Source organism: Hipposideros armiger, unplaced genomic scaffold (genome assembly GCF_001890085.2).
Source record: "Hipposideros armiger isolate ML-2016 unplaced genomic scaffold, ASM189008v1 scaffold_70, whole genome shotgun sequence".
Taxonomy (NCBI): Eukaryota; Metazoa; Chordata; class Mammalia; order Chiroptera; family Hipposideridae; genus Hipposideros; species Hipposideros armiger.
The window spans coordinates 1,875,062-1,902,796 of NW_017731420.1; the positions used below are offsets into that span (position 1 = coordinate 1,875,062).

General features: G+C 33.7%; 1 protein-coding gene across 6 annotated transcripts in view; it reads left to right on the top strand.

Moving 5' to 3' along the window:
- VPS13B (vacuolar protein sorting 13 homolog B) overlaps nucleotides 1-27,735 on the top strand; it is an 810,211-nt gene that overhangs the window by 69,482 nt on the left and 712,994 nt on the right. For all 6 annotated transcript variants that reach the window (XM_019642540.1, XM_019642536.1, XM_019642534.1 and 3 more), the window contains exons 7-13: nucleotides 3,875-4,049; nucleotides 11,607-11,875; nucleotides 18,117-18,212; nucleotides 18,680-18,802; nucleotides 19,269-19,406; nucleotides 20,345-20,432; nucleotides 26,813-27,004. In XM_019642540.1, coding sequence (XP_019498085.1) covers nucleotides 3,875-4,049; nucleotides 11,607-11,875; nucleotides 18,117-18,212; nucleotides 18,680-18,802; nucleotides 19,269-19,406; nucleotides 20,345-20,432; nucleotides 26,813-27,004 — 1,081 coding nt within the window. The remainder of the gene's footprint in view (nucleotides 1-3,874; nucleotides 4,050-11,606; nucleotides 11,876-18,116; nucleotides 18,213-18,679; nucleotides 18,803-19,268; nucleotides 19,407-20,344; nucleotides 20,433-26,812; nucleotides 27,005-27,735) is intronic.

Here is a 27,735-nt window from a genome sequence, read left to right on the forward strand (position 1 = left end):
ACAGACAAGTTGCTGTCCTTTTGTTCTTCAGTCTAGTTGTGGAGGACGTTGCTTCACTGGCCCATGTTGGTATTATCATTGCACTCTTTCCGAGTGAGGCAGTTCGGTCTCCGGTCTCTGGATGGCTGCTTAAGGCGGCTCTTGGCAGCTCACACCGGCTGCCAGCCGCTCACACTGACTGCCAGCCACACATGGTAGCTTATGGCAGCCCACTGCAGCAGGGGCTGCAGCCTATGATGTCGCCGGCGACTCACGGCAGCCCAGCTCCAGGTCGAGCTGTTGTTCACCATCTTAGCTGTGTCACTGGCCCTCATGTGGGATCTGAACCGGGGCCCTGCTGCTCAGAGTTAGCGTCCCAAGCCAACTCTTAACCAACGCGCCACTTGGCTGGCCCTGTTAACAAAGTTTTAATGTGAAATGAATTTTTATTGTTGAATCACATGCCTCTGAATACTAAAATTCTAAATGGAAAAGTTGGCTCTAAGTCTGTACACTTGTATTGACTACTGTGCCTGTTTAGGGATGGCTGTATAAATTATTTTTTTACGTTGTTTTAAACATCTAACAGTTTCTATTTTATGTAGCTCTACTATACTTAAATTTATATTTATACATGAAATCCACCTGTGTTTCTTTGGTAGTGCTCAGTCATGAGTGTTTTAGTTTTTTCCCTACTCTGTATAGTGCACATTGGTGTTTTAAAAATTCTATTACTTTTCCCTCCTATTTTTAAATTTGCTTCTTTGGCAAAGGTAAACATGGGAGAGTATTAATTCTATAGTATTGTTAACTGTCTCTGGATAATGGGCTTACTTTCCTTTTTCAGCTTTGAATCTACTAGTAAAGTTGGGAAATGTTAAGGTAAATCTAAGATATATTTTGAAAGCAAGTAATGGAAACATAGAAGCTTTACTATATAAAATAATCTTATTTATCATTAGTATAAATTTAATTGTATATTCTGGGATGTAGCTAAAATAGAGGAAAGTAAAAAATAAGTGAACTTGAGGAAAACTTAGTGTTGGCATATAAGTAAGTTTGTATTCTCAAAATTGATTAGCCATGACATTTTATTCTAAAACATGCCTTAAGATAAATAAGCATGTTGGCATGTATTTTTTAGACTTTGTTAATCACTAAATATGAGATACCATTATAAAATTTTGAGTTTTTAATTAATACTATGCATTGTGATGTATGATTTACCATTTTGAGTTAGACTCATTCTTCCAATTCCTAGTCCTAGGAAATATGTATTAAATTGACATGGTTAAAGCTCATTGATCATCTCAAAGACAAGTGATTTCCAAAATGTTCCAGATTCCTTAATTATTTGTTTAAACCTCTCACGTATATTTAAGTGGCTTTGAATTTATTTACATTTTTGTTTCGCTCTTTATTTTTTATCTTTTTGTGAGAAATAAATTTGTTTTGTACAGGTATATCATATTTATTTAAAATTTCTCCTATTTTTGAAAATTAGTTTTTCTTCTTTTAGTTTTTTTTTCCCAGAGGAATGAAACTGCACATAAAGCTTTGACCACATATCTGATAAATTCCTTAGGAATTATTTCTGTATTTGCAAATATCTGATTAAGGGGTTTAAACTTTTTTAAGGCCTGTGATCTGTATTGCCAGATTGTTTTCGGAAAGGTTTAACCAGTGCAAATGCTTATGAACATTTAGGGGAGTACCTGTATTACACTCTTGCTTTCTTTAAATATGATCATGTTTTAAAAATTACCAACTTCTTGAGCAACAAATAATACATGTTTTAATTAACATTTATCTGATTATTAGATTTTTTGAAAATATGTTCACTCATCATTTGTTCTTTGAAAAATCCATTCAGGTTTTTTTGGTTGAATTTTTAATTGGATTAATTTTATGGATTATAGCATATATAGAGGGTGCCAAAAAATGTATACACATTTTAAGAAAGGAAAAAACTGTATTAAAATTGTAATATTCAATATATACTGGTAACAAAAGATGAATACAAGTCATGTTTGACTTCTGCAATTACAAGAGGTGCTCAAAATGGTTACCATCAACATAATTTTAATGCAGTTTTTTTCCTTTCTTAAAATACGTATACATTTTTTGGCACCCTCTGTATATCATATATAAAATATATGTTTTAAAGATATGTATATATTTGTACATTTTATGTATATATATATATACACACACGTGTATGTGTGTGTGTTTGTGAGTATGTGTATAAAATTGAATCTTTGTTTTGATTTTGCTAAGACTGTTTATCACTGGCACCATGCAATATTTAAAAGGATGTGGTAGAGAAATCTCAAATGAAGAAGAGTTTGGCAGGCCTACACTGTACATTTCTCTCCTCCCTTCTAGCTCCGCACGATTTTCTTACCTCTTCATGGTCTATTTAGTGTATCATTTTTAGGTCAGTTGTAAGAAACCTGTACTCTTATTTGAATATGGCATTTTGCACTCCTCCCCTCCACAATACAGCTTTATTCCCCTTAAAGTACAATTTTTTTTTCCTTTAGCCCTAAAAATATGATGATTGCCATTACTTCTTTTTCATGTTTCATAGACACTCAAATACCAGTTAGTCAAAATAAACCTTCCAAAAGACTTGACATTATGGCTTAATTGGTTTTATTCCATGTTTATAAAACAGCAGGAAACCATTAAACTGAGGCTGTGTTTATATTTCACTGATGTCTATTTCTGTGAGGAGAACTTTGATTGGCTGCTATATATCCTATTTGCTAGTAATTAATCTTATTTCTTTCTTATAATTGATTGATGTTATAAATTTTGTCATGTTTAAATATCTTATTTAAAATTTGTTTGAAAAACTTTCCTGAACATATATTGCTGTTGGTTTTCCATATTTGACAATAACATTTTTATTATGTCCATATTTCCATATTTATAATATTAATAATTGTCCCTCTAGCTTATTTTTTTAGGACATATATCTATTTTTTTTGGTTAATAGAGCCGAAAAATGTGATTGAAGTTTTACTAAAAAGTCTTCAATGAAGATTTTTTTCTTGGTTGTGAGAGAGATCTTTCTGGTTTTGGGGAGTGTACTATCATACTCTTAACATTATAGAGTGGGTACATTAGATCCCCCTTGTCTACTGTTTCGCTTTCCATGGTTTGTTACCTGTGGTCAAACATGGTTTGAAAATATTGAATGGAAAATTGCAGAAATAAACAGTTCATAACTTTTAAATGCACACCATCTTGAGTAGTGGAATGAAATCTCACTTCACCCTGCTGTAAATGCTACTTGCCCATTAGTCACTTAGTAGCTGTCATGGTTACCCGATTGACTTGTGGTAATGCAGTGCTTGTGTTCAAGTAACCCTTATTTTACTTAATAATGGCCCCAAAGTGCAAGAGTAGAGATGCTGACACTTCGGTTATGCCAAAGAGAAGGCTTCAAGTGCTTCCTTTAAGTGAAAAGATATTTATGTTTAGGAAAAACATAGTACATATGGGGTTTGGTACTCTCCAGGATTGTAGGCATCCACTGGAGGTCTTGGAACATATCCCCTACAGTTTAGGGGGAACTACTGTATTTTGGTTACATAACTTTCTTTCTGGAGTTATCTGGAAATGTAGTGTGACTATATCTTTTCATTATTGTTTCTATTTGCATTTACATCATTTGACTTAATATATGTCTAAGTTTTATTGTTAATAGCAAAATTTAATTCTTAAGATTTTAGAATAAATTAATATTTTGGCTTAAATATTAGAAATGTTTGGGACATTACTGTTTCTCTTATGGTACTCTGTTTAAGACTGTTGACATTTCCTTACTCATGTTAAAATGTACTCCCTTTGAACATGATTTTGTTGTTTTTATTTTTTCAAAATATAGATTCATACCTTAGTAGAGAGTTTGAAACTTTCCATCACAGATCAACAACTGCCTATGTTTATCCGTATAATGCAACTTGGGATTGCGCTTTACTATGGAGAAATAGGGAATTTTAAAGAGGGAGAAACAGAAGACTCTACCTGTCACAATAAAGATATGTTAGGAAACATTACAGGTAAATATAATAAAAATTTATTTTAGAGCTATTGTTCTTACAAAATGTTTTTACTTTTTGAATCGTGAAATTTTTGAATCATTTGAATCATTGTGAAACTTTAAAAATACATTAGATTGAGTTTTGCAGTGTTCTAATGTGACGGGATGATTTTATTTTGGTTGTATGACACCACTTTGATTTTTAAATTTTTTACATGCTGGATACTATTTTGATTTTCTTTTTTCTGCAAGCTAAAAAAACTTTGTTATTTCTAATATGTATAAGTGTTAGAATGTATATTATATAAAAGTTAAGGTAGTGCAACCTCCAATTATAGTATTGGTAATTTTTCTGCAAAGGTTCACAAAACTCATTAAAACTAATTGAGTTATATATACTTAATACTTAATTATATATAATTAATTATACTTAATTAACTATGCTTTACTGAGGATACCTAATTAATTAATTGGAGCACTAATTAATGAAATATTTGCTTCATTGAAGTATATCTAGTGGATTAACTTCAGTTACTCAATTCATTATTCTATTAAGCATAGTATATGTATACATTATTGTTGGTAATGTGGGAAAATATAGAGATGAAAAGATGTGTGCTTTTACAATTTTAAGATATAATGGAGTGGACAGACATGTGAACAGTTAAATATGAAGTATGGTAGAATGATAGTATGTTTGATTAAATAGAGGTATGAATATCTGAAGTAGAAAAATGATGAAAGGAATGATTGACTTTGACTTGGCATTGGGCCTGAGACTCAGGAAAAATTAGGAGAAGATTAATTTCTGTAGATAGAGCCTTTAGCAAAGGACATTTAAAACTTAGGAATGAATAACCCAATTATAAAATGGAAAAAAGACCTGAATAGATATTTATCCAAACAAATGGTTAACATGCACATGAAAAGATGCTCAGCATCATTAGTCATGAGGGGCAATGTAAATCTAAACGACAGTGAGATACCACTTCATAGCCACTAGAATAGCTATAATCAAGAAAGATTATTATAATAACAAGTGTTGGCAAGGATATGGAGAAATTGGAACCCTTATATGTTGCTGTTGGGAATGTGAAATGTTATAGCTGCTTTGGAACAATCTGGTTCCTCAAAAAGTTGACCGAAGTGTTACCATATTACCCAGCAGCTCTACTTCTAGGAGAATTATAACATATGTCCACATAAAAACTTGCATGTAAATATTCATGGCAGCATTATTTATAATAACCAAAAAGTGGAAACAACCCAAATGTCTATCAGCTGATGAATGGATAAACAATTATGGTATATCTGTACATGGGAATATTATTCAGTTATACAAAGGAATTTTCAAAATACTGATATATGCAGCAACATGATGAACTTTGAAAACATTATCTTAAGTGTTTAGCCAGTCAAAAGAAAATGTATGATTCCATTTATATGAAATGTACATAATAGGCAATTCCACAGAAACAGAAAGTAGATTAGTAACCAGGGTAGGAGGATGAGGAGGGAATGGGGAGTGACTGCTAATGAGTAGAGGTTTTCTTTATGGAGTGATGAAAATGTTCTAAAATTAGATAGTGAGGATGGTTGTATGACTTTGTGACTATCGTATACTTTTAAAGGCCAAATTTATATAATATTTAAATTATGACTTATTTAAAAATCTTATCACCTTAAAAGCCTAGGGAGCAACATTAATAATCATTTATAGGTATAAAATATAACATACCTTTATTTCACACTAAAGAGTGAATTCCTGTCAGATAATGAACTCCTGAGATAGGAACAGTGTCTAACACCTAGAACAAAACCTAGCACATAAAAGGTGCTCAATTTATTTTTTTCCAACTATGCTATTATGACAAGTTTCAAATACATAGAAAAGTTGAAAGAGTGTTATACAGTAGATACCCACATACTCATCATCTAGATTCTACAATTAATATTTTGTTATATTTGGTTTATCCCATATCTTTGTCTGACATCTTTCTCATCATCAGTTCAACCAGCCTTTTTGATGCCTTTCAAAGTAAGTTACACACATCAGTACACTTCACCCCTAGACTTCAGCAGCATATTGTTAAAAGTTTATACATATTAATGACTTTTTATTTTTTTGAAGGTTAAATTTACAAAGTGTAATGCATAAATCTTAAGTATACTATTCAACATGTTTTGAGAAATGCATACACCTGTGTGATGCAAAACACCCATCAAGATATAAATCATTAACATCTCCAAAAGTTTTGTCATGCCTTTTCAGTTGTTCTCTACTGTCCCTCTGCTCAGGTAAACACTTTTCTGAATTTTTAAAGAAACCACAGATTAATTTTGCTGATTGTAGAATTTCATATAAATGGAATCATGTAGTATGTACTCTCTTTTGAAGGTGTTCTTTCATTAAGATAATGTTTACTTAAAACATTTTTTTATTGACTATTGTTTTAGAACAGTTTTAGATTTACAGCAAAATTGAAGAGTAGGTACAGAGATTTCTCATATACCCCTTGTCCCTACATATGCATGGCCTCCCCCATTACCAGCATCCCGTCCAGAGTGGGACTTTTGTTGCAGTTGATGAGCCTGCATTGACACATCATCATCACCCAGAGTGCATAGTTCACATTACCATTCACTCAGTGTTGTACATTCTGTAGGTTTGGACAAACGTATAATGATATGTAGCCATCGTTATGGTATAATACAGAGTATTATCACTGCCCTAAAGACGTAATATTTTTGGGATTCATTATTGTCAGTAGTAATTTCCTTTTTATTGCTAGGTACATTATATGAATATACCATATGAATATGCCATAGTTTATTTAGCCATTCCCCTGTTGACCTCTGTTGATGGATGCTTGGACTATTTCCAGTTTTGGCTATTATAAATAAAGCTGTGCTGGACAGTCTTCTACAAGTCTGTTGTAGACATGTGCTGTTCTTTCTCTTGGGTAAATACCTAAGAGTGCAGTTGTATGTTAAGCTTTTTTTTTGTTTTTTAAGAAACTACCAGACCTTTTTTCCAAAGTGGTTGTGCCAGTTTACATTCCCATCAACAATGTATGAAAGTTCCAGTTGTTCCACATCCTTGCCAACATTTGGTGTTGTCAGTCTTTACTTACTTTTTGCCATTTTGATGAATGTGTTGTGGTATCTTGTTTTAATTTGCATTTCTCTGAGCAGTTATTTTGAACTTTTCATTTGGTTATTGACATTAATATCTATATTTCTGAAGTGTGTATTAAATACTGTACTTGCCTATTTTAAACCTTTTTGGGTTTCACTACTGATTTATAGGAGTTCTTTATATATTCTGAATTCAAGTTTTTTATCATATACGGTAATAACCTTGGATAGCGATAATAATTCGTTCCGGAAGCAAACTATTTGTATTGCAAGACATTGCTTGTTTACCAAGTTAAAATGTATTAGAAATTTTTGTTCCCCTTGTGGGACACTCGCAAACCAAGTTACTTGCAATCCAAGGTTTTACTGTACATTGTTTAGGAATGTTTTTTTCCCAGTCTGTGACTTATTAATTTATTTTTAAAAGGTGTCTCTTGAGCAGAAGTTTTAAATATGGATGAAATGTAATTTTCAAATTTTTCTTTTATGACTATTGCTTTCTGTGATCTAAGAAGGTGACGAGGTTTCTCTTGTATGTTAAAACAAAGGAATAAATCAACCCCACTATTTGCTTCCAGAGGAGTCTGAACTAGTTTTCTCATTTGTCCAAACCAGGGATTCTTAGCCTTTTGTTGTGTGTGCTGTGGATTGCTTTGACACTCTGGTAAAGCCTATGAACCTCTCTTCACAGAAGGTTTTAATCATTTTGATTTTGATATGTCCTCGTGTCATTTCTTCATGTTACTTGTGGAATACATTAGAGTTTTTAGATCTGTGGGTTCATATATATGTATTTAGAAAAATTTTTAGGCTTTATTTCTTCAAGTATCTTTTTTAGTTTCCTTCTCTTCCTTTGGGGTCTCCAATTACATGTGAATTAAGCATCTTGAAGTTCTACAGAGCTCTGTGATTCTCTGTTCATGTTTTTTTCTTTATTTTTTGTTTCATTTTTGATAGTTTTCTATTTCTGTTCAAGTTTACTAATTTTCTGTATCTAATCTGCTATTAATCTCATCTAGTTTATATTTCATCTCAGATACTGTATTTTTAATCTTTAGAAGTTCAGTTTGGATTTAAAAAATATATCTTTCATATCTATCCTTGTTTATGCTTTCTTGAGTATTGTGTAGTTTTTATATAGCTGTTTTAATGTCCTTGTTTACTATTGCCGTGAACGCATCATTCCTAGGTCTTTTTCTATTGACTGACTTTTTTTTCTCGTTCTGGGTTATATTTTCCTGCTTCTTTGCATGCCTGATAAATAATTTTTAATTGGATGCCAGATATTGTGGAATTTTACTGTTGAGTGCTAGATACTTTTGTATTCTAGCAAAAAGTTTAGTTACTTGGAAACAACATAATTCATTGAAATCTTGTTTTAAAGGGTTTTTTAGGTGGGATCAGAGCAGCCATTTAGCTTAAGCCCAGGTTTGTCCCACTGTTGAGACAATTACCCTTTTGAATAGTTTGCCTGATACCCTCTGAATTAAAAGCTCTTTTTTTTCCCATGGCTTGTGGGAACACAGAGTATTCCCAATTCTGTATAAGCCTTGGTGATTGTTCCCACTGTTCTTTTCTGGTGGTTCTTTTCATGGTTTCTGTAGTTGCCTTACATGAAACCGATTACTACTCAGCTGAGGACTGGAGTGGGACCCTCTGCAGATCTCAGGAGCTCTTTGCTCAACAGGTCTTTCTCATCTGATACTCTGCCCTGCAAACTCGAGCCACCTTAGTTTCCCTGGACTAATTACTTTGTCTTATCATCTAAGGAGATTGCTGAGGTCGGCTTGGATTCCTGCTTTCTTGGCCATGACTTTAGAAACTCATTCCAGGCGTTAAGCTGGGGCAATCATAGAGTTCATTTCTCTTGTTTCCCATCTCTCAGGATTCACTGGTCTTCACTGCCTGACATCTAGCGTCTGAAAACCATTATTTCATATATTTTGTCTTTTTTGTTGTATTTTTGTATGTGCTTCTGTGTTAACATTTTAAACAACAAAATATAGCAGGAACTCTAATAGCTGTCATAGTTTCAAAGTAGCAATATGTGTAAATATTTTGAGATAACTTCACAATCACTATTTGATATAGCTGTGACTTCTATAGGTTTTAGAGTTGAAAGTACTACTGATGCAACTGTGATTTGTTACCTACATTCACAATTAAAAGAATGCTACATTTTAGTTAAATAATTAATATATATTTTTCCATTGAAATTCATGGAGTTCCTGAATTTTGTCAAAGGGTCCCCAGATTAAGATGCACTATTTCAAAGGAAAAGAGTATTGTAGGAAATTCTGACCAGATATCAAGGAGATGCTTTTTCCTTTTCCTGGCCTTAATTCATTCTTTTGAAAAGGCAGTAAAGTCTCAGAACTTCAAAAGCATCTTTCATCAAAATCCCTCTTATTTATTTTTTTTACTACTAATAAGTATAAATTATAGTGACCGGTTTCTCAGACCTCTGTTAGTGACGTTTCTTTTGTTTCAAAAGATCAAGCTGTGGATAGTCCTTCTGTTTTAATGGGTTAGACAAGAAAGGTCTAGAGTCCACCTCTGTGGACCCAGTCTGGTCCCTGCTTCCTAGGTTGAGGTGATCTGACTTCTTGTAACTACAATATTTAGTGATGATATCCAATTTGAGATCTTACTAGGGACAGTTAATAACAGGCTTTATTATTCCCCAGTAGATATTTATATAATGTTTATGCTTAGACAGGAGGATATATGCTAACGTTTTCTGTAATTATAGCTTTTATAATTTATTTTGAAGTAAAATGGCTAAGGCACCTTGGCACTACCGTATTTCCCCATGTATAAGACACTCCCATGTGTAAGACGCACCTTAATTTTGGGGCCCGAAATTTGAAAAAAATTGTATCACATAAAGTTATTGAACTCAAGTTTTATTCATCATAAAATTCATACAACTCCTTGTTCACTGTCAAAATTCCTAACCATTAGCTTGTCCTCATCTGTGTCTGATGGTGAATCACTGTCTTCATATATTGCCTCTCATGGCCTTTTGCCGTGGCGTTTTCAGTAGGGTTTCTTCTTCCCATAGCCAGTCTCGGATTGTTTTCTCAGTTGGAGGAGGACCACACTTATGTTCAGCAGCACGATTTCTATTCACTTTTGCAAACTGGATCACTTTTAACTTGAATTCAGCACTGTACGAAAATCTTTTCTGAGCCATTTCTGGGCAGGACATGGCAAAATGTAACCTACCGTAATATACTGGTAACAAGTGCGAAACAATGAGCGCAAAGACAAGCGCGAAAAAGCGGGAAATGCAAGTAAAAAATCTACAACCACTGTATAAGACACACCCAGTTTTTAGACCTCAAATTTTTCGAGAATGTGTGTGTCTTATACATGGGGAAATATGGTATATTTTAGGTACTCTAATTACTATTTATTAAGTCTTTTCCTTTCCAGATGAAAGAAGGTAAATGGATAAGTGTAGGATATTCCAGGAGTCTCTTGTTGTAGGACTAAAAAAGTTAAATAGTTTTCCTAGCCAGAAAACGTAGAAGTGGATCTGAATGAGGATGATATTTAACGGAATTTGTGTATTTATAGATTTATCACTGAAGAATAGATATACTTGAATGTGTTGGGGACTGCTTATACTTTTTTTAAAAGTATTTTTTTTCCTAAATTTCATGAATATACACCGTTTGTTTGTATTGTTAGAATAATGTTAAGAGGCTGGTGGAATTTGTCTTGACAAAGCTGGAATATGTTACAGTGTTGGAATTTAAATTCTTAGTCTGCTAATTTGTAACCAAATAAAAGCATTTGCTATAATTTTTCATCGGTAAATAGGAAAGATACTAATTTATGTTACTTACTACTAGTAAAGAGTCACTAACACTATTATTTTTCTCAACTACATATAAGAATAATTTCATTGTAACATTTATTTTCATCCTTTGGGTAAATTCTTTATTTAGGGTAAACGTTTTGCCTTAGAACACTTGCCAGTCTCCTTTTTCATTGGGCGCATCAGGGAATCAAGAACTTTTCTTGGATCTTTCTGGTATTATGTTTCTGAGAAAAGTCTGTTTTTTTAGCACTTTAGCCTTATTTTTGGGATTTGGGTTTTTTGTTGTTGTTGTTTAAATTGATGAGTGAAATGGCAAAGAATGAACTTACCCTGTGTATTTATGAAATCCATTTAAAATTGTCTTAAACTACTTTGCACATAACATTAATTGTGGTCTATAAAAGGAGATTGATACAGACAACGTATAGAAACTTAAAAGTGGTAATGCTAAATTATTGGTTTCAAATAATAATAGCCAGTGTATGAGATGGTCAAACTTTACATGTAGACACGATGTGTGAGATATATTTTTATAGAATTTACCTTCCTAATTTTCCTCTTAGTTAAATCCTTTTGTTTTATTTAAAATGACTTTATTTTGATTGATAGATGTTGAAGATGAAACAAGGATAGATATGCAGTATCCTGCTCCGTACAAAGGCCAAGAGTTGTATTCACAGCAAGAGGATGAGCAGTCGCAGGGATGGGTATCCTGGGCCTGGTCCTTTGTGCCCGCAATTGTGAGTTACGATGATGGTGAGGAAGACTACCTTGGGAGTGATCCTGCAACAGCCACGCATCAGCAAAAAGCACAGACTTTGAAGGATCCTGTTGTTTCTATAGGATTTTACTGTACAAAGGCAACTGTGACTTTCAAAGTAGGTTTCCTTTTTATTGGTATTCTTATCTCTCTCAATTTAATACTTAAACTACAATTTCTAGTAAGGATCTCGCTTAAAGTTTATTTTATACTTTGTCATCGTAAGATACAGTCTAATAATCCTTACTTTATAAAGGTATATGTCCTCGCATCTGAAATCTATGAACTTTGATCTCTTCCCATCTTCTTAAGGTCTTCTCCGTTTTCCTTTTCTTATCAGCTTCATGGAAAAATTTTCTCTCCCTACTAACTGTTTCAATTGGCATACAAAATGTCTTAATATTTCCATTAAAAAATCAATGCACATTAATGTGCTTTAAAAATGTGCATTAATCAATGTGCATTAAAAAATAAATGCACATTAAAAAACCTCCTTTGAATTCATGTACCCCTCCTGCTATTGTTTCATCTCCGTGCTTTCCTTCATTGCACAATTTCTTGAAAAGACTTGTTTGTATAGTTTCTCTCTTTCCTCACCTTTCTTTCACTCTTTAAGATAATCCAATTTTTTTTTTTTTTTAAACATTTTATTGGGGAATCGGGGAAGGGAAACAGACAGGTAGACAAATTGCTGCTTTGGTCTTCAGTCTAGTTGTGGAGGATGTCGCTTCTCTGGCCCATGTTGGCATTATCATTGCGGTCTTCCTGGGTGAGGCAATCGGTCGCTGGTCATTGGTTGGTGGCTCACAGCAGCTCTCGCCGGCTGCCAGCGCTCACGCTGGCTGCTAGCCTCTTGCATAGCCCACGGCAGCCCACTGCAGCCCTGCTGCAGCCTACACCATCGCCAGCGACTCAGAGCAGCCCAGCTCCAGGTCAATCTGTTGTTCACCATTTTAGCTGTAGAGGGCGCAGCGTCACTGGCCCTCAATGTGGGATCTGAACCGTGGCCCTGCTGGTCAGAGCTGGTGCTCCCAAGCGAGATCTTAACCAACTGAGCCACTTGGCTGGCCCTAATCCAATTATTTATCTAGGTCCTCATCTAACTCTGTTTTTTTGCAGTGTTTAACATACTTTGAGCACTTTCTCCATTAACAAATATATGTGAAATATATATTCAAAAGAGATTATACCATATGTATTTTTAGGTTAAAGAAGTGAATAACCTTTTAAGAAATATAAAATCACTAGTACTTTGGTACCTCTTATATGCTCTTCTTTAATCATATTTGTCTTCTTTGCCCATTAGATATAACCCAGCCTTAATTTTAGGTTATTTATTCCTTGGCTTTTTATAATAGTTTTACTACACATGCAATATTCCTGAACAGTATCCAATTCATTGAGTAAATATATATAAACACCATCTATGTGTAAGACACTGTTTTGACTCTAGAGTTGTCATACTGAACAGATCAGATAAAAATCCCTGGTTCTGGGCCGGCTGAGTGCCTCAGTTGGTTAAGAGCTCGTGCAAGAGTGCGAGCTCTGAGCAACAGCGGTTCGATGCCTGGCCCGAGCTGAGTTGCTGCTGAGCTGCCAACAGGTAGCAGGATGGCTCAGCTAAAAAAAAAAAAAAAAAAAAAAAAAAATCCTGGTTCTTAAAACATGAATTGTTATAAATAAAGATATATAGTATGCCCATTGATGATATGGGTTATGTATGGAAAAATAAAGAGGGAAGAAGAATAATGAATGCTTCCACTAGACGTGAGGTTATGCAATTTGAAACTGAGTGATCAGGGAAGGCCTTAATAGGAAGGGGATATTTAAGCAAAGACCTATGAAAGAGGAAGTTCTGTAGGTATGTGGAAATGAACATTCTAGGAATAGCTAATGTAAAGGCCCCAAAAGTTCAAGGAACAGCAAAGAGGCCAGTGGGGCCAGAGCACAGTGAGCTAATGTGGAAGTATAGTACAGAATCAGGTCAGAGAGGCAATGGGAGAGATCCATAAATTATAATACTGCGTAGGACATTTTAGGGACGTTGTCATTAATTCTGAGTGTGGTAGAACGTTTTTGGACAATTTTTAGCATAGTAGTTATAGAATAATCTGAGTTATGTTTTAAATTGCATCATCCTGGTTGCTGTGTTGAGAATAGGTGATAAGGGAACAAAAGCAGAAGTAAGGAGAGCTGACAGAGAGGATTGAAATTTTCAAGCAAGAGATGATGATGTTTTGGACTAGGGTTGGTAGCAAGTGGAGGTAGTGAAAAGTAACTGAATTTTGTATGTGTTTTAAAGGTCAAAAGGACAGTAATCCCTGATAGATTTTGTGGTGAGACATAAATAAAATAAAGAGGATCCAAGGATGGCTCCTGGGCAACAAGAAGGGTTGAATTCCAATTTCTTGAGAGAGGAGGATTGTGAGAGGATTAAGTTTGAGATAAATATCAGGAGTTTGGTTTTGGACAAGTTTAAGATGCCCACTGTATATTCAAGTATAGTTATCTGGTTGGATTTATGAATCTTGAGTTCAGATTAGAAGTTTGGTCTGGGTCTATAAATCTGAGAGTCAAGATTTTATTAATCTGGAATCAGTATAGATAGGAAAAAAAGAGAGATTCTAGGACCAAGCTCTGGGACACTGTGATGTTAAATATTTGGAAAGATGAGGAAGAAATAGCGAGCAAAACTGAAAATAAATGACCAGTGATGTAGTAAAAAAGCAAATAGAGTGTCTGTTTGGAAGTTAAGTGCCATAAATGTTTTAAAGTGGAGGGAGTAGGTCATTTGTGAGAATAGATCATTGGATTTGGCAATGTAGAATTGTTGGTGATCTTGACCAGAGCTGTGCTTTGACACTGATGGAATCTTAGTTGGAGTTGGTTAAAAACAAATGGGAGGTCTGGTGAGAATGTAAAATGGTGCAGTTGCAGTGGAACAGTTTGATGGTTTCTCAATAAGTTAAACATAGGATTATCATATGATCCAGCAATTCCACTCCTAGGTATATACTCAAAAAATTGAAAATTGTACTCAAATAGATGTGAATAAATGTTCATAAAAGCACTATTTAGAGTTGCCAAAAAGTTGAAACAATGCAAATGCTCATCAGTGGATGAAGGAATAATAGCATTTTCAGAAAATCATGGATATTCTCTTTCTTTTTTTTTCTTTAAAGATTTTTTTATTGGGGAATTGGGATGGGAACAGTGCTGGGGAATTGGGGGAAGGGGAATAGACAAGTTGCTGTCCTTTTGTTCTTCAAGCTAGTTGTGGAGGACGTTGCTTCACTGGCCCAAGTTGGCACCATCATTGTGTTCTTCCCGGGCGAGGCAGATCAGTCGCCAGCCTCTGGACGGCCGCTCACTGCGGCTGCTGGCTACACATGGCAGCCCATGGCAACCCACTGCCACAGGGGCTGCAGCCTATGCCATCGCCGGCGACTCACAGCAGCCCAGCTCCAGGTTGAGCTGTTGTTCTGCATCTTAGCTGTGGAGGGCAGTGTCACCGGCCCTCATATGTGGGATGCCAACCGGGGCCCTCTCGCGTCCCAAGTCAGTTCTTAACCATCGCGCCACTTGGCCGGCCCTGGATATTCTCTTTTGATAGTACACCAAAACTCAATAAGTGGTAATTTTAAAGAAGGTTAGTTGCACCTCCAGCTCTTGGAAATTGCCTGTACATATTCAGCAAATATCTGTTGAATAAATACATCCATTCATCCATCTACCCATCTCCTTATCTGCTTTCCATCTCTCAAAATTTTTGGAATCCTCTCTTTGTTTTAGTTTTTTTTCTCCGATTTTGTCTTTGTAGGTTTATTTTTTCATGGAGACATTTTTCTGAAGGCGATAAACTCATGTGTCTAACCTGTAAAGCAGTGTCATAAGTATTATTCTAGGCAACTTGTTAGATACTGGAAATATGGCAGTGAGAAAAACTGAAATTTCTGCTCTTATGGTATTTTAACTTTGCTTGGATCGTTTGTTAACTGCTTGAAATAAAAAATTTTAATTAGTAGTAAAACTATACAATTTATAACTATAGCAAATAATAGATTAAAATATTTTTTTGGTTAGATTAAAATATTTTAAAGTAACTAGACTTTAAAAAGTTTTCTAATTAAAATCATTTATTATTTTCTAATATGACAAAAGCTGAAAAGCACAGAATAATTTTCAACAAAAATTTAGTCAAGGCTTGATTAGTTTCAAAGATTTTTTTTTCTTTGCTAATAAAGTTTAGGAAAAAATGATAAAAATGTGTACATTAGCTGTGCTATTTTAACATCGTTTATTAGTTTTGAATTCTTTTAACAAAACAAATTATTATAAATTTTTAATTGAAATTCACTGTTTGATCTTTCATTAAACTAAAGGAATATGGATCAATCTGCAATATTAAAAATGATAAAATCTTTAAATATAATAAAAAGCCAACTGTTGTTAGATATATTGCTAATTTTACATCATCCAGTAGGTTGGTGAGGGATGTTAAGGATTGCTAGTAAAGAATTATCTTTTTGTGATTTTTGCCTATTTTGAATTTGAAATTATTCCAGTGTATTTCTATTAACTTCACTGATGAAAAAAATTGTATTAAAATGAGTCAGAATAGGCAGTTATATACAAAACTTTTTATAGATTTTGGGCAGTGTTTGTCATTAGTTAATACATCTTTTTAAAAGGTTGAAACATTTATGTCTAAGGTTTCTTTAAGGGAAATATCTTGATATTTAAAGGAAAACATTAGAATTCATTGTTCAGCTTGGATTTGAAGAATGTGTATGGAATTAATTTGTGGTTCATATTTTGGTCAGAAAATAAGGTCATGTTTCTACATTAGCATTCTGAACAGTTGATATTAATCCAACAAAAATCATGCTAAATTAAATGTAGCATTTAAAAAATAATGTTGAAAATTGTTCTTGTAATGTCTGAGTCCTTTTAATCAATTAATTGCTTTTCTCTACAATAATTGTAGACAGCTGAAAGGTGATCAAGTTTAAAATATTCAATTTTACTTAAGCATTTTAGATTATATAGAATTGTAGTTGAAAACAGCAACATGTGTGTACCAGTTCTGGAAGCATGCAAGAAATAAGGGCTTGTATAAAAAACTCTTTGTTACAAAAAATGAGAAAAATTAGTTGATTTTCAGTATAAAAATGTTATCATACTTAAAATCATACCTTTTTGGTTCAGTGAATTCTATTTGACCTAAGTTAAATATTGTTTTTTTTTGAAAAAGTGATCTTTGACTTTACATTTGTATCCATTTTACGAGACTAAGGGTTGCTGAATCATTAGCAAACATGAGCAGAATACTCTTATTTAAAAATAATATCTTTATTTTGGAATAATTATGGATTTACAGGAAAGTTGTAAAAATGGTACAGAAAGTGCACATATACTTCTTACACAGTTCCCCTATTGTTAACCTCTTAGGTTTTCACAGTACATTTGTCAAAACTAAGAAGCCAACATTAATGCGTTACTGTTAAATTCCAGACTTTAATTGAATTTCATAATGTCCTTTTTCTGTTACATGATCCAAGGCAGGATACCACATTGCATTTAGGAAAATACCTTTTAAAAATAAATTATTTAGTTTTTGGGTATATACAAATAATACATTGTAAGCTTCAGGGGAGCAAGAATATTTTTTTCTTTTGTCAGCATCTCAATTAGTACTTGTTATCTATTGGGTTGTTGGAAAAGTCATTACGCATTTTTACAACGAAAAAAAAATATGTCATGACTTTTCCGATAATCCAATAGTAGGCACTCAGTTTTTGTTGCATGATTGTGAATCTGTGAGACATACTGAGAGACACATACTTTGAAAATAAACACCCGCGGACCTACTTTTATAGAACTAGAAAGAATTTGGTGAATCTATTTGTGTTTCTTCACAGCTTTCTTTTTTATTACAAATAGGGAAAAATCTTGGAAATGATTGAACCAAACCTGGTTTGATTATATTAGTGAATATAACATGAATTGAGGTTAAAATATATGTAAAATTTTGGTAGAATATAGGAACTATTTTATGACTGTGGGACTGTTATAGCTGCACAGCTTTCACCTTTTAAAGCAATATCATTAAGAAAAAGGAGTTAAGTAAAAATAAGGTGGTATTTAAATTCTCTGTATGAGCTTAGACTAGCATTTTCAACCTTTATACCATGGATAATCTGTTACAGCTGTTTTTGTTGCACCTGTTTTCCTGCTTAATAATTAAATTTCCCGAATCTTAAAATTGGCCTCGTTTCCATCAATTCATCATAATATGGGAAGTTTATTGCCATTTAATACTAATTTGACTTACTTAATATTCTTATATTGTTTCTTAGCTGACTGAAATGCAAGCTGAGAGTAGTTATTACAGCCCTCAGAAAGTAAAATCTAAAGAAGTGTTGTGTTGGGAACAAGAAGGAACTACAGTTGAGGTAATTTTTCAACATTGAACATACATTTTGAATGTCTTTTGAATGATCGTTAAAGTTAATATTTAATAGATACAGATTTTTATCATAAGTGGTATGTTTAAAGTATATTTATAGTTTTATATTTCTATTTTAGTGGTCAGTAGTATTGGTTGAAATAATTAATACTTTTAACAAAGATTTTACTGTAATACGAAACATTTATATTTCTCATTTAACATGTGTGGACTCATAAGTATGTGTGGATTAATATTTATGAAGTGCCAGTCATTGAGGATACAAAGGTTTGAGGATACAGGGACAAGGAAGACGTTTCTTACCTTAATAGGGTTTATGGTCTGAGAAGAATAAATTTGGAAAGGCTATACTCCTAAAGATGTTTCAACTAATTTAGAAATTCTACAAGGAAAGCCTGTAATATTTTTATGAAATTGAAGTTCTTAGTTGTAATGTTCTTTTTCCTCTTACAGGCCCTTATGATGGGAGAGCCTTTCTTTGATTGCCAGATTGGTTTTGTAGGTTGTAGAGCCATGTGCCTTAAAGGAATTATGGGTGTTAAAGATTTTGAAGAGAATATGAATAGAAGTGAAACCGTAAGTCAAAATCTTCTCTTTCCCCGCTTTTTTTGGATAGAATGCAAGGATGATGAAGTGCTTATTGAAGTGTTTAACCATACCAAAAATCTGTTAGACTACATACAACTTTGGCTTGAGAGAGGAACTTTACTGTTTTCCCCTGTAAGAATTTATAGAGCTCAGGGGAATTTAGAAAGTTGGTAGCACTTAACACCTGGACAGTAGTTCCAGATACTTTCCAATTCATAAATGTTTTTTCTTTCTTGTTTATGGCAGCTACTTGGAGTTCCTTTTTGGTTTGTTAAAATGTTCTTTGCCAAAATAGGAAGTGAAAATGGAGACAGCATTCCTTGTCTTTTTACAGGACTTCAAGTTGTAGTGATTTCTATTGACTACTGAATGGGTGTTATAAAGCCAAGGTTTTATTTTCTTTAACAGTCTAATGATTTTTCCTCCTGTTCAAAAATTTTGTGTTTATTTTCAGGAAGCCTGTTTCTTTATTTGTGGTGAAAATTTGAGTATGAAAGGTTTGACATACCTTACAAATTCATTGTTTGATTACCGAAGCCCAGAAAATAATGGTACTCGTGCAGAATTTATCTTGGATGCAGCTCATCATAAGGTCAGAGAATATATGTTTGAGCCAACTTCTAGACTGTGTTTGGTGGACACTTTATATGAATACTTGTGATTGCCATCTTTCTTTTCAAGTAATATATTCTGAATGCTATTTGTTTATATAGAGACATTTAGAATGTTTCCTTCTAGCTTCTATACTAGAGAGGTTTGAGGAGTTCACAGAAACCTCTCTTAGAGTATTGCAGCCACAGTTAGTTTGTTTATCCATTCTCTACTGTTAAAATAGTCATGGAGGAAACATATAGAAGTGTCTTTTTAAATTTCAGTTAGTTTTATGCTGTGGGATTTATGGGAAGAGAAGAAGAATTTCACATATTGCTATGTATATATCTTAGTATGGTTTGAATTTTTTATGTAAGATTAATGTACTTTTATGGACTCAATTTTAAAATTCAGAAAAGTTAGTTGAAGATTAGTATAATAGAATAAATAATTTACATTTTAACTCTTTCACTACAGATTTACTTTTATAGTTGAAAGTAAAAAATTTAATTTTGACCTGCATAATTAACATACATTTAAATATTTTAGTATATCTTTAGTGTTTGAACTGTTCCATATAAGTGTACAGAAATATTTAAGGATTAACTCTATTTGAGAGTATACATCATTAGACAGTTTCGTGATGGTGATAAAGGTCAAGAGTGTACTGTCCTGCTTCATTAACCAGACATTATTGATAAAGTGGTCAAAATATCTAGTAGAATTATGAATGTCCTTTTGTGTGGTCTACAATAGAGGTCATATTACCTTTCTTAGAAGTGAATTCTTTGAATAACCTCTGTTTTTCTGTTTTGGTAATCCTTTGAGTTGATACACATTCTGTGTAAAACTGTATGTCTGATTTTTGACCTATCAGGTTTTAAACTCAAAAGTCTGTACTGTACAATGTGTGTTCTGTTTACTTTGCTTTGTTGACAGGAGACATATACTGAGATAGCTGGAATGCAAAGGTTTGGGGCTTTCTATATGGATTACCTGTATACAATGGAGAACACCAGTGGCAAAGGTACTGGCTTCTTTTATGTTTGCTTTTCCTTGAATAACAGAAACAAAGGCTTCTTCAGAATCGATTGGTCCTTGACTGGTTGTACTCTGTTACATTAAGTTTACCTTCTGTTATTTTGGGGAATGGTTGAATTTTAGTGTCATGTTAATTTTCTTAAATTCATGACATTTTTAATTCTTTTTTTTGTGAAGCTGATTGAGAAGACATTTTGTATAAAAAACTAGCATTAGTTCTCATATATACCAAATATTAAAATTTTGATACACCAAATTTCATATTGCATTAAGTTGTCAAAAGAATAAACTTCCTTTTCTGTATTAAATACATTTTGAGGGTTATATAGATCTTTTTCTTTAAAAAAGTTTGTTTTAAGCAGAAAAATAGAAATATATTCTAGAAATTATGGACACCTAGTTTATTACTTTGTTATATCTTTTATTCATTTTCTAATTTTATTATGTTAAGTCAAATTATGTTTTAGAAAATTTAACCATTTGATATTTTATGTGCACATCAGTATACAATATTTTGTTTATTGTAGTATCTTTTCATGTTGAAACTAAATGAAAATAGGTTCACCATTTCTTTGGTGAATTTTTCATATAAAAAAATTATGTGTATTAGGTGATAAGTTAGATACTGTGAGTGCAAAGAAGACTAAAACATTTCTCAAGAAATCAATAAGCAGTGTTTAGCTATGCACTTAAATAAATGACTGTAATATGTCACGTTATGAACAGTAGTTTAAACAGAGAGCTAAGAGAGGCCCATGTAAGAAAACGACTACCTTTGTCTGTGGGGTTGAAGACTTCACGGAGGCGTTGATCTTGAAGGATCATTATCTTTTGTTAGATGAAAACAGAAGGAAAGAGCAGTCATTTTTTGCTTCTTCCTTTTGTAATGGATTTCTAAGTGTTGGTGTTCTCATTTATCAAACCTTGGATTCACTTCTTTTCTTAACTCTTTCCTGAAGTAATCTCTTTCTTTTGCATTAATTTAAGTGCCTTCTATATGTTGTTGATACTCATACATGTATTTTTAGTCCAAACATTATCTTATTTAAGGTTTATAATTAAATATACAGTGCATACTTGACATTTTCACTTCTGTGTTTCACAAGTATCTCAAAACTGAATATATCCAAAATTGAATTATTAATATCCCTACTGCCTATTACTTTTCCCTATTTGCTGTCTTCTCATCTTGGAAATTAATTCTACCATCTTCTAGTTGCTCAAGCCGGACCTGGGAACCAACCATCATGACACATTCCTTCTCTCTTAGCATCCAGCACGTCAGCATATTTTGTCAAATTTTATCTGCAAAATCTATCTTGAATTCATTCACTTCTCACAAGCTCCACTGTAGTCACTCTCATTCAATCTATCATCTCTAGATTCTAGTAGCTTTTTACTGGCTCCCTGCTTTCCTTCCTGCCCTCCTGTAATCCATTCTGCAATCAGATTGGTTTAATTCCTGTGCCTAAAATCCTCACTGCCTTTGCATTGCTTTATTTAACAATAAAATTTAAATAGTTTTTCAGATTTTGGTCTTGAATTACTTGGTGGATAGTGATAACCACTAAGGAAGACAGACATAAGAAAAGATTTTTAGAGGAAAAGATACGTTTTGAGGTTTGTGGACATTGAGGTTGAGATGTTCAGTAGTCGGTTAGATATATGAAAAATGCAACCTAGAAGTCTGTGTTCTAAGAACTTTGCAAATTGTTACAGTGTCTTAGTTGCCAAATGTAAGCTGGTAGGTTTCTTGTTCAGTACATGTCTTATGCGTGTGTTGTGGTTCAGTATCTTGTGAGGAAGTGGAGTGTGGAGTGGTCTCCTTTCAAGTAAAGAAAACCTGGTGGTGAAAATTTTATTATTTGTACATATGTTGCTTCTACAATTTTAAAAAGATAGCAGCATTTATATTTGCTAGGGTGCTTATGTATTTTCTGCCCCAGAAGCTAGTAGTTTGTTAACTTTTGAATTTTTCGTACTTTCCATTTCTGTGAATAGTATACAATGTTATAAATAGCTTAGTTCTTAACTTTTTAGAAACAAAATGTTAGATTATAACACACAAACAGAAAATTTCTATACATTTATGTACAGAATAACGAATAATTATAAACAATTGTGTATTTGTGTATTTTCCACATAAGGTGAGAAATAGGACAATGTCAGTGTCTGACAAGCCTCCTCTGTTCCTTTTCTATCACACTCTCCTCCCGCCCTCACTAGGGGAAACTGGTGTTCTGAGATTGGTAGTAATCACTTACTTGCTTTTGTTTTTACCACTTATACATCTCAATTGTGCAAGCAAGTAATATTTTTTTAGAAAATAATAAAATTCTGTTAATTTGTGAATGTTATATGTACTTTAAAAATGTGTGCATTCATTCACTTAATCTGTTCATTTATTCCTTCCCTGCATTTAGGTGGTTGTGTTCATGTGTTTGTTTATCATTGTGAATCTGCATTCACTTATAATATAATGATGGTGATGATGTGATAATAATAGCTTATATTTATTTAAGAGTTTTAAATGGTGGAAGGTGCTGTTTTAAGTGTTTTACATGTATTAGCTTATTTATTCCTCCTAGTAACCCTGTACGATAGCTATTATTCCCATTTTACAGGCGAGAAAACACCAGTCCTTACAGGTTAAGTAACTTGGCTAAGATCACATACCTGTTATGTGGGATTCAACCCAGCTAACCCAGTCTACAGCCTACATTCATAAGTATTGTGCAGACTTTCTTCTTTCTTGTATTAATTGAAACAAGAAATTTGTAGAATATTTAGTATTTAGGAACCCAAGAAAAGTATTTTGAATTTTCATGAGAGGTTAATTTTAAATACTTTAAAGAAATAACTAAAATTTTTGGTTTACTTGACATTTATTTGTTTTTATAATCTAAATTATCAAAAAGTGCCAAAATTTTGTCTATCTAAATGCATATGAAATTAATAATTTCACAAAGTTTGTAATGAATTTTGAGAACATTTGATTCATGTATTTTAAGTAAATTTATGATAGTATTCTAATTAATATAAGAAACTAGTAAATGCAGTCAGAAAAAGAGCTTGTATTATTTTTGTTATGATAAATGATTTAGTATTACTTTACCCATATTATAAAATGGCCTATAAATTAAAATTGAATTGATAGTTGCTACTGCTTGATACTGATAAGTATCTTCTCGAAAGCAAACAATATTTTAAAAAATAAATTGAAATATTTGTTATTAATATAACTGCTTAAATATTTGTTATTGTTATAACTATTACCCATTTGTATTTTTTATTTAGGAAGTTATTGCAAATGTGTTTCTGGACCTAAAGTAGATAGCTGAAAATGTAATCTACAATAGGGAGATTTTAGAGACATGGAAAATGATAAAATTGAAACAGTTCCATTATTCTATTGAGGAAAAGGATGAGAGAGACATGGTTCATTGCCCTTTTGAATCTGGATGTCTTGGGAAGGTGTTGGTGTTCATTTAGGTGTTTGCTGCAATATAAGGATTCTTGATTCCTACATTATTCTATTTAAGGATTAGTTTTCTAGTTCCTGGGGTAGAGCTAAAACAGGCTTTTTTCTTTAAAAATATGGGTTTTATACAGAGACTCAGACTCATAAGGTGTAGGTTAACTACAAGCAAACTTTAGTGAGGACCATGGGGGAAGAGAGCAGGTGAATTTGTAGTAAGAGGACAACTGGGGATATATTGTTTCTCACCAATGAAAGTAGTGTTTTTTGCACACAGACAACACAAATGGTTGGTGGAATTGTTTTGATAGCTTGCAGATTCCTTCTCAGATAGGAAGAATAATTTTTTTAGCGATAGGTATAAGAGTACAGGCAGATGGGGGCGGTGCAGGCTCTGTTGCCTCTGGCTGTCCTGGAGAGACTGAAAAGTCCCTCTTTTTTTTTGTTTTGTTTTGTTTTAAATATTTTTAGTGGGGAAGTGGGGAAGGGGAACAGCGCTGGGGAATCCGGGAAGGGAAACAGACAAGTTGCTGTCCTTTTGTTCTTCAGTCTAGTTGTGGAAGACGTTGCTTTACTGGCCCTTGTTGGTATTATTGCGCTCTTCCCGGGTGAGGCAGTTGCTCACCGGCCATTGTATGGCTGCTCACGGCGGCTCATGGCAGGTCAAGAAAGTTCATGCCAGCTACTGGCCAGCCCCACTGCAGTCTATGCCAGTGCCGGGACTCATAGCAGCCCAGCTCCAGGTTGAGCTGTTGTTCACTATCTTAGCTGTAGAGGGCGCAGCATCACTGGCCCTCATATGTGGGATCCGAACATGGGCCCTGCTGCTCAGAGCTGGCATCCCAAGCCAACCCCTAACCAACGCGCCACTCGTCTGGCCCAGGTCCCTTGTTTTTATTAGGCCAGCTGCATATTGTCTTGATGCTAAATAAAGAGTATCCAAACATTCAGGGGGCTGGAGTGACAAAACATATTGAAGGTGGACACAAATAAATACCTTACTGAAAAGATATAGTGAAAAGCCAGTCACAGTTTACATTTCAGACAAGTTACTGGCATCTAAATTTAAACTGTAGTATAATCAAGTTGCATTATCTGGAAAAAAATAGAAGCCTATAGGTTTCTGTTGAGACAATTTGATGTCTAAAAGAAGGGTCTTCTTACAAAGTGTCATTCGTTCAGGATGCCTAATAGCCCCTGCAGGACTCAAAGCAGGGCATTTTCCTTGTTTTTGAATATTGAGATTTGCAACCAGAGTTCTGGTTGTCTTTAAGTTACCCCATCCTATAGGTAATTCTAGAAATGCCTGGTTTCGCTATGAAAAGTAATTTTTAAAATGTGAATATGTTATTTATACCTAATTTCTAATGTGTCTTGATGTTATTTATACATATGAAATGGCATAAGAGTAATGCTTCGTGTCTTATTTGATGTGACATTTAAGTCGCTGTGTGGTCATCTTGCTAAGAATATACAAATAATTTAATCACTTTGTCCATAGTAACGAGACTAAAAATGGAATTGAACTCCTTTGTTTGAAATGAAGGAAATGTATTTTTGAAAAAGTTATTAGGAGGTGTTGATAGAGAATTTCTGTGTTTCTTTGGGCTTTCCTAGCTTCTAAAGGTATTAAGTACTGGAAAACCTTACTTCCCTATTTTTGTGTGACTAGACAAAATGGATTAAGAATGGAAAGTTACCATATATTGTCACTTATAATAGTGGATTTATGTATTAAAACCAAATCTCTGATATAAGGAGTGTATGTAAGGAGAGATACCTGTAGGTAGAGCCAAAATATTTTTTTAGAACACAGCTTTGGTTTTTCTTCAATATGTGGCCAGATAAAGGATTGAGATACTTGCATTCTGCAACATGGATCATGGCCATAATAATTTTACTCTGTAAAGAGTGCAAAGCAGTTAATACCTGTTGTTCACTTCCATGGTCATCATTAAAGTCACAAGGTAGCCTGTGAATATGTAATTTTAAACAATCTAATTTTTAGTGAAACTTCTAAGATAAAATAGTAAAATGCAGCTTTCTCTAGAATCTCCCTTCCTCGTCAACATAATAGTATTGTGTATAGAATCATTTATATAAGAAATTAGATTTTAGTGAAGAATGTTCTAAGAATGACCATTTCAATTTTGTAGTACTTCTTATAACATTAAATAGACAACAGGAATAATATTTTTTAAATCATTTGGGTTTTCTTTTTTAAGATTTTATTGGGGAATTGAGAGAGGGGAACAGCGTTGGGGAATCAGGGAAGGGGAACAGACAAGTTGCTGTATTTTTGTTCTTCAGTCTAGTTGTGGAGGACGTCGCTTCACTGGCCCATGTTGGTATTGTGATCATTGCACTCTTCCCGACTGAGGCAGATTGGTCGCTGGCCATCCCGCTCATGGTAGCTCACTGCAGCTCTCACTGGTTGCCAGCTACTCATGCTGGCTGTTGGCCACTCACGGTAGCTCACAGCAGCCCACTGCAGCCCCACTGCAGCCTACGTTGTCACCGGCCACTCATGGCAGCCGAACTCCAGGTGGGGCTGTTGTTCACCATCTTAGCTGTAGAGGGCACAGCGTCAGTGGCCCATGTGGTAACTGAACCGGCGGCCCTAGCTGCTCAGAGCTCGTGCTCAGAGCCAACTGTTAACCAACTGAGCCACTCGGCTTGCCCCAAATAACTTTATTTTTTGGTGGTAATATCTTCTCATCTGCTTTGAGAAAATTACAGATTGGCAAAGTTCTGTGTATACAGCTGCTGGAGAATTGGTTTTAAAGCATTGAATTGTACGGTGAAAAGATGAAAGAAGATTAATATTAAACTGTATACTTGGTATATCTGATGCTTAAAATATTAATATAAAATTTGGTTTCTTGAAGGTTCTGCAAATCAGCAAGACTTTTCTTTAGGAAAAAATGAAGATTTGGGAATAATTCAGGAGAAGTCGACCAAAAGCCTTGTTATAGGTCCTCTTGACTTTCGCTTGGATAGCAGTGCGGTACATAGAATTTTGAAAATGATTGTTTGTGCCTTGGAACATGAATATGAACCATATAGCAGGCTAAAGCCAGGTTTGTTTTTGACTTAATTTTGAATCTCTTGCCGCTTGATTTGAATGATTATATAATCCAATTTGTCATATTTTGCTAACTTACCCTTTTTAGTATATTTTGCCTAACTTTCATGTATTTAGTTAATTTGAAGAATAAAGTTGTGTGTGGAAGTTATGGGAGAGGTCAAGACTTGGAAATTATTTGCATAAGAATCTATTTGCTGATATTTGTCAGTATTTTATTGTCACATCTTTTTGAAACTCTTTCCATTGCTCTTAAAATGTGACCCTTTTCCCACATTAGTGGATTCTAAAGAACAGACATGAAGATGGGCTCTAAACATATAAATTTAACATTCAAGAAAACTTATGGCTTACTGGTAAAAACGAATTTGCTGTACAATGAGGTTTTTTTCTACATGGTATGAAGATATGGTTATCACAATTTCATAAAATAAAAATTCCTTTTTATGTAATAAATTACTCTAGAGTAGGACATCCTAGCACAATGACGAGTAAAGGATTTTAAAGAACTCAGCCTTTGGGGTCAGACTGTGGAAATTTAATTAACACCAATGATTTTGTTCCTCTTGGTTTAAATGTGTTTATTTATTTATTTTTTAAAATTAATTATTTAATTTTTCATTGTAAGTTTCAGGTGTACAGAACAATGCAATAGTTATCCTTTTCACCCTTCACACAGAAACAACTCCCCTCCCCCATCTACTGCCCTCCCACCCCTGATATCAT